The 13,448-nt window shown below is 32.6% G+C and overlaps 2 protein-coding genes across 2 annotated transcripts; both read left to right on the forward strand.

Annotated features, from left to right (window-relative positions):
• Positions 1-3,288: 3,288 nt before the first annotated feature.
• Positions 3,289-6,981, forward strand: LOC116030138 (GDSL esterase/lipase At5g03610-like). Its single transcript, XM_031272299.1, has 5 exons — positions 3,289-3,409; positions 3,559-3,768; positions 5,566-5,837; positions 5,933-6,230; positions 6,614-6,981. The coding sequence occupies exons 1-5, from the start codon at positions 3,352-3,354 to the stop codon at positions 6,829-6,831; spliced, it is 1,056 nt and encodes a 351-aa protein (XP_031128159.1). The 5' UTR covers positions 3,289-3,351; the 3' UTR covers positions 6,832-6,981.
• Positions 6,982-9,510: 2,529 nt separating this feature from the next.
• On the forward strand, positions 9,511-12,262 carry LOC116029534 (GDSL esterase/lipase At5g03610-like). Its single transcript, XM_031271584.1, has 5 exons — positions 9,511-9,568; positions 9,660-9,878; positions 10,278-10,549; positions 10,924-11,221; positions 12,042-12,262. Exons 1-5 carry the CDS (start codon positions 9,511-9,513, stop codon positions 12,260-12,262), a joined length of 1,068 nt encoding a protein of 355 aa, XP_031127444.1.
• The last annotated feature ends 1,186 nt before the right edge of the window (positions 12,263-13,448 follow it).

A 13,448-nucleotide genomic window follows, 5' to 3' on the forward strand; every position in this document is an offset into this window, starting at 1 on the left:
TTTTTCCTATTGTCAATTAATTTAAAATATTCTTCGTTATTGTATTTATAATCACATTCAAAAGTATGTTTCATAATAAGATTTGACCTATAAATATACTAAATTATATAAGAGCCAATATTATTAAAATTCTAATAGGAATATAAAATATGTTATTGTAATTATGTACATTGATAACTTGTACATTTTGATTTATTCATAGTACAATAATGAGATATTTTTAAAATTATCCTCTGTTTTTATAGCTCTTACCTTTATGTACAAACTATTTGATAATAGAATTTTTTTAAAATCATTATTATTCTTACATGATTCATTTATTACAAAATATTTTTCAACCTTTAAACAACAACAACAACAATGATGAATTTTATATTATTATTATTATTATTATTATTATTATTATTATTATTATAACAATTAAATTACCATACACAAAAGGAACTCATTACGTTTTTTATTTTAATTTTTATTCTATGCAACTCTTTTATCCTTTGGCCTGGGGTAAGAACTAGAATATAATAATATTTACTTAATTTAATTTATTTTTTTTAACTATTATAAATGTGAAATATATATATATATATATATATATATAATTTTAACCGTCATCTTAAAAAAGTATGGATATTATAGTAAAATTATCTTAAGAATATAATATACGTTGTCTTCTCTTTACTTAAATCGAACATTATTTGTTGTAGCACAAAAATTAAATTCAAAACTATATTGTTTCAATTAGAATGTATATTTTATTGCAAGTTGATCTACTATGTCTACAACAAAATTTTTCTCTAGCTACTTTAAGAATTTAAATGCAAAAATTTCATTATCTAATAAATCTTATAATGAAAAAAAAAAGTATTTGAAAATATCAATGAGAGTTTGTAAGATGAATAGTTCACATATAACGATAATTGAAGAATCAATCATATATACAATGAAAACTTATGAATTTGTATTGTATAACTTCATTGCATAACTCTTTACTTACTATACCATATCATTAGTAAGTATATATTATAATCATGTCACTTAAAAAAAAGTTACAAACTTACCTGTGGTCATCAAAATCGTATTAAGATTTAATTTATTTTAATATAAGAATTGTTAGGACATTATTTTTATTTTTAATTTAACTATTTAATACAATACTCATGTTTAGTTATTTACTACTATTTTTATCACAAATTTAAAATAACCATATTAGTTATATTAAAAATAAACAATCTTATTTTAAATTCCAATTAATTAGCTTTCATATTTAAATATTACATTATAATATTATTTATTTTATATTGAGTATTAATTTAAGAGTTAATTCTATTTTTTATTCTAGATTTATAGGTGACAGTCCACTTTTAGTCATTTTTTTTATTAAAACATCCTCATTTAGTTATAGTATTATTGTGACATAATGACATTTTATTTGATCTTTTTTATACAAAGTAAGTTGACTTGCTATATTTTTTATGTTTATTTTTTTGAAAAATTCATAATTGAAGACTGAAATGACATTATATTTAACGACATTTAAACTATTTTTTTTGATAGAGGACCAAAAATGATAACGCCACAATAATACTAAGACTAAATGTAGATGTTTTAGAAAAAAAAAAAAGAAGTAAAAGTAAACTAACATCTATAAATTTAGAACTGAACTCTCTGTGGCAGGAGAAGGTGAACAACCCCAACTGGCACCCTTTCAAAAAAAAAAAAAACTAACATCTATAAATTTAGAACCAAAAATTGAGTCAACTCTTAATTTAATCACGTTGTAAATTGGAGGTATCACATACAAATACAATCATGTGGTCAAACACTCAAACTTGTATTGTCCACCTTGCGCCTACTTCCGCGCTCACACGGTTTGTGGAAGAAATGATCATGCCAAGACCCGAAGAAATATTATGTTAAATTTTAATCCATATTCATTACTTAACACTTCTTTAATTACCAAAAAACAAAATGTGATTGTAATAATTAACCTGTTGTGAAATCCATAAATTTTCAACTAGCCAAGTATCAAATACTGTGATTAATACACAAACATCTTGCAATATTTTTTTTTTGGTGCGCGGAGTGACCAGAGCCCTGAAAAAAAATTAGTAAATCCTCATAGTAGCAATGTTCTTGGCATCCCGGTCAAGGATGTCTTTGACCCCATCAGGTGGAAGGTTCAAGATAGTGGTCCCCAACTGGGTATTTTGACCCATGTTAGCCAGATAGTCAGCGCATTATTGATTCCCTTGCCGAAAACATGAATGAGCTCTAACTTTTGGAATTGACTCATCAAGAATTTGCAGTCTGCAATGAGCGTGTCGACTTTCAGCTAGATTCAACATCTTTGTCCAAGGCTTGCAGCATAGCTGCATAGGGTTTGGGTCTGTTTCAGCAATGAGTTTATTGAATCCCCAGTTAATCGCAATATTCATACCTTCTCGGAGACCCCTAGTACTCATACTTACCAATTAACCCTATGGCCCAACCCCACAAAAAGTAAATAAATAAATTACCAATGAATTATACATGGTTGAAATACATAGTAATAATTTTAATAAAAGTAATGTGACATTCAATAGATGGAAGACACATTAAGATGAGAAAAATTAAAAGTAGTGAAGAAATTCAAGAGGAAAAGAAAACATTTTCCTTTTGATCGATAAATGGTGTATATAAGTTATTTTTTGACACCAATATCTTTTTGTACCATATACTACTATATATGCTATTTTAATTATATAGGGTATTACACTATTACCAACACTTGTTTCTATATATCTAGTACAACAAGATAACATTGAATGGTAGTACACCATATACAAAACGGTAATTCTAGGACTTTAATCTTGTAATCTCAAAACAATCTTGATCAAGTTCTTCATCCTATTTCAAGCATTTGTTTTAATATTAATTCTTTATCCATTTTTATCGTTATCTTGGGCTAATTAATTCAGGGTTAATTTTCTCCATTATCTTTGCTCCCAAATTTTCTCCATTATCGGCAATATATATGCATGTATAATTGTAAATAACAATGTAACATGGTAAAATACGCTTCACGTACAGTACAAAGCTAAGGGTATGTGGCGCGCTGTATGGTAGTTGTTGTAAAGATCTATAGCCACCGTATTATTGGACAATGCATTTGACAACTAAGCCCTTCGAATTTGGTCGTAATCACCAAAGAGATTTTCGTGTCAGTTTCCTATGTTAGAATCTTCCCCAATATATATAATATTAAAAAATTAAAATTAGAAATATATAAGCACACCCCATAGGACGCTAAATCACACCTCTTATATCTTCTTCAATCTCTTCTTTCACTTTGATTCCCATTCTCCAATCCTCATGAAGCTCTCAATATGCCTTTGCTTCTTCTCCTTCTTCCTTTCACTCCTCATCTCTGGTAAATATACATATAAACAATTGTGCAGCTTTACAGCCTGTATTGTTATGAATTTTTTTTTTTTAATATAAGTGACTCTATTACACTGTAGTATTGTTATGGCTTTTAGTGAGTATTATTTTAACGTAATTTGGGTTTTTGGTTTAAAGGGCATTTAGGGAATGTTGAAGGTTCGGGGCATCGGCGGCGGGATGAGAAGAAGGCACCGACGGCGCTGTTTGTGTTTGGGGATTCGTACGCCGATACCGGAAACCTGCCGAAGGCGGTGGCGTCATCTTGGAAGCAGCCTTATGGCATCACCTTTCCCGGCAAGCCCTCCGGGAGGTTTACCGACGGTCGTCTCTTCACTGATTTCCTTGGTGAGTCAGTCCATATTGCTTTCTAGCTTCTAGATAATTCCTAGCTTACTAATTATATCGACTCCACTTTTACTATTCCCGATAGTCTTAGTGCACCATAATGCTATGTCCCCATATTCAAACGGATAATGCTACTCAAATGATTTGTGCCGAGCGTTTGGTTTTTGAGTTTATTCCCCTTTTCATTTATTCTACAATTATATGTGGGCTTTTTTGAAATTTTGCTTGACCAAGCATCATGTTTAATACAAAAATCACAAAAAGATTGAATTATCAACATTTAAAATAATTGAATGACTAATTCTTTTAAATGACAATAATTAAGACTAAATTTCATAACAGTCAATAATTAAAGGAATAAAATTGTAATTTTCTCTATATAACATGTTTTTACTTGGTAAAATTTGTTATACTTAAATGATTTGTGCTAAGTATTAATTTTTTGAGTTTATTGTCAAAATCACATAGTACTTACACTCCAACATTTGGGACCCAGAAAGGACACAATCCAAATTGAAATATATAGTCATGCTGATCGATCAATTCACCACTTCATCTTTTGGCCGTCTTCTATGCTTTTTTAAAGGGAAATATATATATATATATATTTTATTTATGCACAAATTCCATATGAGATCGATGACACTAATTAATTCGTATTATTACACTATTACTAATTATTTTCGATTAGTTGTTGAAAATAACAACAAATATTTTTTAGAATCTCAAAATTATTTTTAAAATGGTTTTAAAAAAAATTTACCACTTCACTTTTCCACTTTTTCGTTAGTCAAATATATTAAGTCTTTCACTTTTCACTTTTTTTTTTTTTTTTTTTTGGAGAAACTTTTCACTTTTTCAGTAATAGTAAAAAAAATAAGTTTTTCACATTTGGCTCTTGGGTTTTTAAATTATTTGCGTGCAGTGGTAACGTAGGTTGGCAACTGGCATGGATAGTACTTTCGTTAATTATGTTTGTAAAGGTGAATGGGAGGGCGGTGAGGTTTGGACATGAATTGTTTGATCTAATAAAAAGAATTCAATGAATGATGATTGAGTGTGCAATATGTATATAAATATGATGTTTGCTTTCTCTTTTTCGACTGCCATTATCCACCTTTGTCAGACCATGCATCATTCGATCCCGTCTACGTAGCTGGCTTGTTTCTCACACCTTTGTTCCATCTCTTATTCTTTTCAAATTAAAGTATAGTATAAGATTAATTAATTTAGTATAGTATATGGGAGAAGATTAATTAATTTAATTACTAACTGGTGCGGTGGTTGGTACTTATTAATCATTCAGCTAGCTAGTTGCTTGTGTACTTAATACCCCTCCAATAATTATATTATTATTCACCTTAATACCCCTCCAATAATTATATTATTATTCACCTTTCATAATCTCATTGTATTTTTGCTTCCCAATCTTATATTTATTATGATTTAATCTCATATCATTATCCTAGAAAGTGAAAGCTAAGGCCAAATGTGCTAAATATCTATATATTTCACACTCATCGATCACAACTATTATCTCGTCCTATATTTATATTTTCTGTTCAAATTTGATAGAATTTTAACGAAAATGAGTGAAATGCCACCCACTTCAAGAATAACTAATAAGGAATAAAAAATAGACACAAAAATAATTAAGAGACTGAATTGATACTCAGAGAATAACATATGGACCAAATATGTGATTTTCTCTTTTATTTATACTATAATGTTTTTTTAATACAAGGTGACACAATGACAATAATAATAAGTACATTGGTATGAATTAATGATGATCAGCTAAGTTGCTGGGATTGAAGTCTCCCATACCGTTCAAATGGATAAAGTACGCCATGCATCGGCTGCAATATGGAATGAACTTTGCATATGGCGGGACAGGAGTGTTTGATACTTTAGTTGCAGCACCTAACATGACTACCCAGATTGATATTCTCGAGAAACTGATTAAGGATTCGGTGTACACAAAGAAAGACTTGGAGTCGTCGCTGTTCTTGGTCAGTGTCGCCGGCAACGATTATGCCTATTACATTGCCACCGGGGGCACTTTCGCGGTACGTACAACCTCGACTCAACATTATTAATTAATTAATTACCATCATCTGATGTTTAATTAATTACGTTTGTACGATGATGTTTGGAATAACAGGGCTTGCCGGCGTTCTCGGGTCGTTTGATGGATCAATTGGTGGCGGATTTAAAGCGCATCCGAGGATTGGGAGCGAAGAGGATAGCGGTGACGAGTCTGCCGCCACTGGGATGCCTCCCGCGAAGCACCGCCGAGTTTTCGTTTAAACAGTGCAACGGCAGCGCGAATTTAGGGGCCAGCTACCACAACAGCTTGCTGCAGAATGCCGTCGCCGAACTGAACAAAGAAACCAAGGCTTCCTCGTACGTCGTTCTTGATCTCTACACCTCATTCTACGACATCCTCCAGAAAAAACAAGGTAATACATCAACTAACTCGTACTTATTCCCCTGCATTAGATTAGATATTAAACACTATAGACAGTTCGGACAGCTCAGTTGGTTTCTGAGTAGTAAATCCAATGTGCAAGGATATAGGATTAAACCCTGACAACTAGCTAAACTGTGAGAGTTACACTAAATATGGTGAACTCTTTGTGATACCAAGGACCAGTCCTCCTACCTAATAAACTGCTGATTGACTTTTATTTACCGAGCTAAACTGTAAGAGTTACACTCAATGTTGTGGAGTCTTTATGAATACCAGAAACTAGTCCTCCCACCTAATGAACCACTGATTGAGTAACTATGACCCTATTATCTGGGCCTTGTACTGTACTTATTAAATGTTTGAATCTAGCAGGGACTAAGAAGTTCTCGAGTCCGTTGAAACCGTGTTGTCAGGGAGTGAATAGCAGTTTCTTCTGCGGGGATGTGGATGAGAAAGGGGTGGCGATGTACAAAGTGTGCCGTGATCCTACGTCGGCGTTTTTCTGGGACACAGTTCACCCTACTCAAGCTGGATGGAATGCTGTTTATACATCTTTAAGATCTACACTTGAACACATAATTTCCCATTAATCTTTACAATACATAGATTCTTGAATTGTGCCTTTGCCGCTGTTCTTGAGTATAATGTATTCAATTAACATTGAATATTGGTGGGTGAATTTGCTCCATGCAACAATCAATAATTATTAAATAAAATTCATTCAATAATTTATGATTGAATTCTGGCTTCAAAACTTTTGTGGACGTACTAACTTCTATCCAAGACCTTCACGTGCTATTAATTCTCATTTTATTAACCTACTCTACAAGTGTTTATAAATTAATTGAAATTGATACTCACAGTTGTTATATAGTGGACCATGATCCACACATCGCTATATAGACATGATCGTCGAATAAAACTGTAGTAGAATTAGAATGATATATATTTTAGTTAGAGCCGTCAAAATGGGTTTAGCCTGCGGGGTTAGCCCGTCCCGCCCTGCGAAAAGAGCGGGGCGGGCTTTGATATTTTGAGCCCGTATTTGGAGGGCTTTTTAGCCTACCGGCCACCACCTAACCTGCGGGCTTGGTGGGCCGGCGGGGCCCGCCAACACACACACACACACACATATATTAAATCAAGTTTTGAAAAATTAGTATATTGTATAAATGATTTTTTATTGGCTTATGGATTATCACATTATGTATTTGAATATTTATTATTTATTTTAATATATATATATATTTAATACTTTTTTATATTAATTTTTATGTAAATTTAAAATATTTAAAATTTGGCTGGCCCCCGCCAAGGCCCGTTGGCTTAAGGCGGGGGGCATCTTTCCTTAGGCCCGTATTTTGGCGGGCTTTTTAGCCCGCACCCGCCATATGGCGGGTCCCGCCCCGCTGGCCCGTTTCGACACCTCTAATTTTAGTGTTACTATAATGAAACTAGTATGTGGAAGAAAATGAAATTAAAAAACATAGCACATTATTATTAAATGAAATTGTAGTATAATTAAAATGATATTTTAGTGTTACTATAATGAAACTAGTGTGTATGAAAAATGAAACTAAAATCCAAAGTCATACAATAACATATATTGTCAAATGATTTGATGTGTAATTAAATAATTAAAATAATACTTCAGCATTATTATAATTACAACATGCAATATAAATATATAGTACCCATATGAGACAAGCAAATTTTACTATGGACCATGAAGTAAATATCATTTGACAATATTGCTTTGTTTTTAGTTTCATTTTCCACACACACTAGTTTCATTATAGCAATATCAAAGTATCATTTTGATTCTATTACATTTTCATTTGATAATATATATACATTATTGCATGAGCTCTATTTTGTAATTTCATTTTCCACACACTAGTTTAATTATAGTAATATATGCTAAAGTATTATTTTAATTAAACTCCAGATTCGTTTGACACTATATGTTATTATATGACTCTGGATTTTAGTTTCATTTTCTATAAACACTAGTTTCATTATAACAAAGAGGTACTACCGAATGCTGCTATTATGTAATGAAATTCATGTTGAAAATTGTTTCCAACAACCTATACAAAGGAAAGGATAAGACAAGTAATTTAATAAAATATCTTTCTCCTTCTAATTTTTAAAAATACTAGCTTATTTATTATTTATATCTTTTGAACTTTGTAAGCTTTGGAGAAATAAGGAAGATTGCCCTACACTCAATAAGAGATTGATAAAATTAGGGACACATGGTCTAAGCTCCTTATTGATGAATGGGTTACTAAAATGCTTCTTTATTAGTTTCAAATTAGTTTATGTTTATTACATTGATGTTTATTAATTTGATGAATTGTGCTATTTATTAGTTGATGTTTATTAGTTTGATGAATTTTGTTATTTATATTAGTTTCAAATTAGTTGATGTTTATTAGTTTGACGAATTGTGTTATTTATATTAATTTCAAATTAGTTGATGTTTATTAGCTTGATTTTGAATGTTAAATTGTTGTACAAGTTGTGAAAGTTGATGTGAAGTGTAAATTGTAAAACTGTACAGATTTTGGTTGGAAATCGTAAAATAATTTTAATAACAATACACACACTACACGGTGTTGATTTTTAGTAATAAATCGGCGTCGTATATTTTTTTTAAAAAAATTAAAAATAGCATACGACGTAGGTTAATAGCTATTAAGCAATGTCGTAGCTATTTATTTATTTATTTTTTAAAAATTAAACGACGTCAGTTAATAGCTATTAACCGACTTCGTAGCTATTTATTTATTTTTTTTATAAATTAAACGACGTTAGTTAATAGCTATTAACCAACGTTTTAGATAACTAGATATTATACAACATCGGTTCTCTAACCGGCGTTGTTTCTTTGATGTACTACGTCTGGAATAACGATATCAAAAGAAAATCAACATTAAAGGTGTCAAAAATCGATGTTAAAAGCCTTATTTGTAGTAGTAAAAGTGATAAAAATGTACTTACTAAAAATATGAAAAGTCATGAGAAAGATTAAAAATGTCAAAAAATAAGTGTGGGTGTTAAATGACAAAAATGATAGTATGAACTAAATTTGGAATTGTTAAAAAAAAAAAAACAAGGGAACCAGGTAGAATGAACTCTGATCTATTAAAAACTTAAAAATAGAAATATATAAGCACAGCGCATAGGACGCTAGATCACAACTGCTATACCTTCTTCAATCTCTTCCTTCACTTGGATTCCCATATCCCCATTCTCCAATCCACATGAAGCTCTCAGTATACTTTTGCTTCTTCTCCTTCTTCCTTTCGCTCCTCATCTCTGGTACAAACATATATAATTCTGCAGCTTTACACCCTGTATTGTTATGGCTTTTAGTAACTATTTTAACGTAATTTCTGTTTTTGGTTTAAAGGGCATTTAGGGATTGTTGAAGCTTCGGGGCATCGCCGGCGAGATAAGAAGAAGGCCGGGTTGAAACCGACGGCGCTGTTTGTGTTTGGGGATTCGTACGCCGATACCGGAAACCTGCCGAAGGCGGTGGCACCATCTTGGAAGCAGCCTTATGGCATCACCTTTCCCGGCAAGCCCTCCGGGAGGTTTACCGACGGTCGCGTCTTCACTGATTTCCTTGGTGAGTCCATATTGCTAGCTTCTATATTCTCAATCTTAGTGCACCATAATGTTATGCCTCTTTGAAAAATGTTATACTTTTTATTTGGTAAGGGCTTCTATTTTTAGTCATTCAATTATATATTATCTTATATGCCTCTTTGATAAATGTTATACTTTTTATTTTGTAAGGGCTTCTATTTTTAGTCATTCAATTATATATTATCTGTTATGCAATTTAGTCTTCTATTATTAATTTTAAGAAATTTAATCTTTCAATTATTTTAAAGGTTGCTAATTAAGTGATACTCGGGGACCAAATATGTGATTTTCTCTTTTATTTATATATTTATTTTTTAAAAATACAACGTGACACATGACAATAATAATAACTACAATGGTATGAATTAATGACGATCAGCTAAGTTGCTGGGATTGAAGTCTCCCATACCGTACAAATGGATAAAGTACGCCATGCATCGGCTGCAATATGGAATGAACTTTGCATATGGCGGGACAGGAGTGTTTGATACTTTAATTTTAGCACCTAACTTGACTACCCAGATTGATATTTTCGAGAAACTGATTAAGGATTCGGTGTACACAAATAAAGACTTGGAGTCGTCGCTGTTCTTGGTCAGTGTTTCCGGCAACGATTATTCCCATTACCTTGCCAAAGGGGGCACTTTCCCGGTACGTATCTGATCCAACTCAACATTATTAATTAATTATCATCATCTGATGTTTAATAGGCAAATTATACTTGGACCATAGTCATGGTTGATAATGCAGTTGCGTTGAAAGGAAACCGTAGTTGCGCGGAAGTCATTCATCACTTCAACACAACTGCAGTATCAGTTCAACACAACTGTAGTTCCAGACAGATGAAACGGCCTGCACAACTGCAGTTGAAACGGCCTACACAACTGCAGTTTTCTTTCAGCCGCAGTATCAGTTCAACACAACTGTAGTATCAGTCATGTGCCATGGTCCACGGTATAACTACTGTGTTTAATAGGTTTTGCATCATGGTACGTATGTACGATGATGTTTGCACTAACTAACAGGGTTTGCCGGCGTTCACGGGTCGTTTGATGAATCAATTAGTGGCGGACTTAAAGCGCATCCGAGGATTAGGAGCGAAGAGGATAGCGGTGACGAATCTGGGGCCACTGGGATGCATCCCGCAAAACACCGCCAAGTTTTCGTTCAAACACTGCAACGACAGCGAGAGTTTAGCGTGCAACTACCACAACAGCCTGCTGCACAAAGCCGTCGTCAAACTGAACAAACAAACCAAGGCTTCCTCGTACGTGGTTCTTGATATGTTCACCTCATTCTCCGACATCCTCCAGAAAAAACAAGGTCATACCTCAACTAACATTTAGTTAATTATTCCCTGCATTATTAGATTAGATATTATGTAGCCCAAGCAGCTCAGTGAAAGTGACAGATCCTGGACAATGACATAGGATGAAACCCGACAGTTGAAATGTGAGAGTTACTTTCAATGTGATGGGCTTCTTGTGTTACTAGGAACTGGTTTTCTTACCTAATGGACTGTTGAATCACTCTGATTTATCTTGAGAAGAGTTACATCTAATGTAGTGGGCTTCTTGTGGTATTCCCATCTAATACGCGGCTGAGTCACTCTCATTTACTTTTATTATGAGAGTTACACCTGATATGGTGACTTCTTGTGATATCAGGGATTGATGCAAATTATACCATGGACCAGGGATTGTAGACTGTGGTCCAAAAATAACATTCAGATTTTGTATCTCTAGTTGACACATTCTGTACTTGCAGTTGACAGTTTTTGTACATGTAGCTATCATATTTTGTGTTAGCAATTATCAAGTTATTTATTTACAGGTACAAAAACTGTTAACTTTAGGTACAAAATGTGTTAAATGAATGTACAAAAATTTTATATCAAGATTCACGATATAATATGAACACAAGTCCATGGTATAACAATTGAGGGACTGATCCTCCCACTTAATGGGACATTGAGTCACTCTGGTTTACTCTCACTGTGAAAGTTACACCTAATGTGGTGGACTTAATCTTTGTTGTAATGTGCTGTTGAGTCACTCTGATTTACCCTTCCACTATTCTGTGGGGCCTGTACTATCAACATATGTTTTATCATCGTGGTTACTTATTAAATGTTTGAAGCTAGCAGGGAGTAGGAAGTTCTCGAGTCCGTTAAAACCGTGTTGTGTGGGAGTGAAGAGCGGATTCATATGCGGGGATGTGGATGAGAAAGGGGTGGCGATGTACAAAGTGTGCCGCGATCCCACGTCGGCGTTTTTCTGGGACATAATTCACCCTACTCAAGCTGGATGGAATGCTGTTTATACATCTTTAAGATCTACACTTGAACACATTATTTCCCATTAATCTTTACAATACATATATAGCTTCTTGATCTGTGCATTTAATTTGCCGCTGTTCTTGAGTATAATGTATTGAATTAACATTGAATATTGTTGGGTGAATATATATATGCTCCATGCAGAATTAACATTGAATATTGTTGGGTGAATATACATATGCTCCATGCAACAATCAATCATTATTGAATAAAATTCATTCAATAATTTATGATTGAATTCTGGTTTCAAAACTTTTGGGGACTATCCAAGACTCTGATGTGCTATTAGTTCTCATTTTATTAAAGAGTTAATTCTATTTTTGGTCATAAATTTATAGGTCGCAGTCCACTTTTAATCATTTTTTTATTAGAACATTCACATTTGGTCCTTTTTTATTAGAACATCCACATTTTAGTCCTGCTATATTTTTATGTTTATTTTTTTTTGAAAAAATATGTAATTTAAGACGGAAATGTCTTTGTATTTAACAGCATTACAACTGTTTTGTTGATAGAGGACCAAAAATGGTTATGCTACAATAATACTATGACCAAATTCGGATGTTTTGTTAAAAAGGGACTAAAACTGGACTGCCACATATAAATCTAGGACCAAAAATGAAATTAACTCTTTTATTAAACTACTCTGTGCAAGTTTATAAATTAATTGAAATTGATACTGGTTGTCTGTAGCAAAGTACCCTTAAGAAAGAATACATGGCCTAAAATGGATTAGATCAGCCCACTTAAACAGTTATGTGAGCCCAAATGGAGGGATTTTGGACTGCTAATAATAAGCCCATATTTGTGAGGGTATAGTCCCTTAACCCAACAACTGTTTATGTTAAAAGGTCCAACAATTTTGGTGCATTCTGGGTTGGGTTGCAGTGCCTTCACTCTTAGGGATGTAATGCATTATTTTTGTTTCTTCATGTTGGGGATGTGCCAAAATAACCTTCAGATACTGTATCTGTAGTTGACACATTTTTTATATGTAGTTGACAATTTCTGTACCTGAAGCTATCATATTACTCCGTATATGTTAGCAATTATTTTGTATCTATAGTTGACATATTCTGTACCTGTAGATATCATATTATGTGTCATCAATTATCTACATACAACTATTCTCTTACATTTGCATCATTATACTATGCGTTTATATATATATATATATATATATATATATATATATATATATATATATATATA

Source organism: Ipomoea triloba, chromosome 9 (genome assembly GCF_003576645.1).
Source record: "Ipomoea triloba cultivar NCNSP0323 chromosome 9, ASM357664v1".
Lineage (NCBI taxonomy): Eukaryota > Viridiplantae > Streptophyta > Magnoliopsida > Solanales > Convolvulaceae > Ipomoea > Ipomoea triloba.

What these genes read in the sequence shown, in the direction of transcription:
- LOC116030138 (XM_031272299.1), top strand. Translation starts at nt 3,352, where the DNA reads ATGAAGCTCTCAATATGCCTTTGCTTCTTCTCCTTCTTCCTTTCACTC. An exon ending in TCTCTTCACTGATTTCCTTG is followed by an intron (nt 3,769 to 5,565) that starts GTGAGTCAGTCC and finishes AATGATGATCAG; the next exon opens with CTAAGTTGCTGGGATTGAAG. An exon ending in CCACCGGGGGCACTTTCGCG is followed by an intron (nt 5,838 to 5,932) that starts GTACGTACAACC and finishes TTGGAATAACAG; the next exon opens with GGCTTGCCGGCGTTCTCGGG.
- LOC116029534 (XM_031271584.1), top strand. Translation starts at nt 9,511, where the DNA reads ATGAAGCTCTCAGTATACTTTTGCTTCTTCTCCTTCTTCCTTTCGCTC. An exon ending in CGTCTTCACTGATTTCCTTG is followed by an intron (nt 9,879 to 10,277) that starts GTGAGTCCATAT and finishes AATGACGATCAG; the next exon opens with CTAAGTTGCTGGGATTGAAG. An exon ending in CATCCTCCAGAAAAAACAAG is followed by an intron (nt 11,222 to 12,041) that starts GTCATACCTCAA and finishes GTTTGAAGCTAG; the next exon opens with CAGGGAGTAGGAAGTTCTCG.